Raw genomic sequence first — 728 nt, 5'->3', positions numbered from 1 at the left:
ATTCCTGCAGGAAATCCAAGTTATTCTGGAAGAAACCCCACGATTACAGACAATACCATACCTTCCTTAGCTGGCTTTCATATTCTTCTCGGAGTTCCCCTGGTTTGCTTAATTTAATGGGTGCTCTGAATATAAAGTCTGGAAAGAGAAGACAAAAAAAGGAAATGCTTTTTAGTGTATGATGATTGGGGTTGTCCATGATTTCCCAAAAAGGGTAAGCTTTCCATGGACTGCACAAGAGGATCTGCAGCAATTTTTTTCAAGCACATGTGTTTATACTATGACACTGCTATCAAAGCTCTGCTTAACTCACGGAAACATCGGGAGGAGGACGGCCAAGCAAGATCATTTTGCACTTCTATAGTTTGAGATTCTCAAGAGCTCTTGACAAGCAGTTAAGCAATCAGGGGAGTATTAGGAGGAGGTAAACACAGCAGTTAAGTAACAGCCCTGAGATGTCACAGGGAATCTGAGTGCTGGAAATAAAACCAGGCTTTAAATGTCCGCTCCAGCCAGATACCCAAAAACTCACAGGCTTGGCAGCAGGGGCGCGACACCCCGAATTCACACCCGTGACCTTCTGCCAGTGAAAGGAACACATGGAAAAGGCTCTGCTTTTTAAATAAACCATGTTTTTCCTCCTCCTCCTCCTCCACATCCCCTTCACCTTCACAGCCGTTTCCAGCGCTGTCCTGGCAGCCTGGAACCAGCCCTGCTTCCTTCTGCTC

General features: G+C 45.7%; 1 protein-coding gene across 1 annotated transcript in view; it reads right to left on the bottom strand.

Annotated features, from left to right (window-relative positions):
• The window catches only part of RNF169 (ring finger protein 169), a gene marked incomplete at its 5' end in the record, with an annotated part of 11,621 nt that extends 11,483 nt beyond the window's left edge, over positions 1–138 (bottom strand). The window contains one exon of the mRNA XM_008945047.1: positions 62–138. Within this exon, the coding sequence (XP_008943295.1) occupies positions 62–138 (77 nt within the window). The remainder of the gene's footprint in view (positions 1–61) is intronic.
• Positions 139–728: the final 590 nt, after the last annotated feature.

This window comes from Merops nubicus, unplaced genomic scaffold, assembly GCF_000691845.1.
Source record: "Merops nubicus isolate BGI_N331 unplaced genomic scaffold, ASM69184v1 scaffold938, whole genome shotgun sequence".
Taxonomy (NCBI): domain Eukaryota; kingdom Metazoa; phylum Chordata; class Aves; order Coraciiformes; family Meropidae; genus Merops; species Merops nubicus.
Note: the sequence above shows the minus strand (reverse complement) of the source record. Positions and strands in the feature narration are given on the sequence as shown.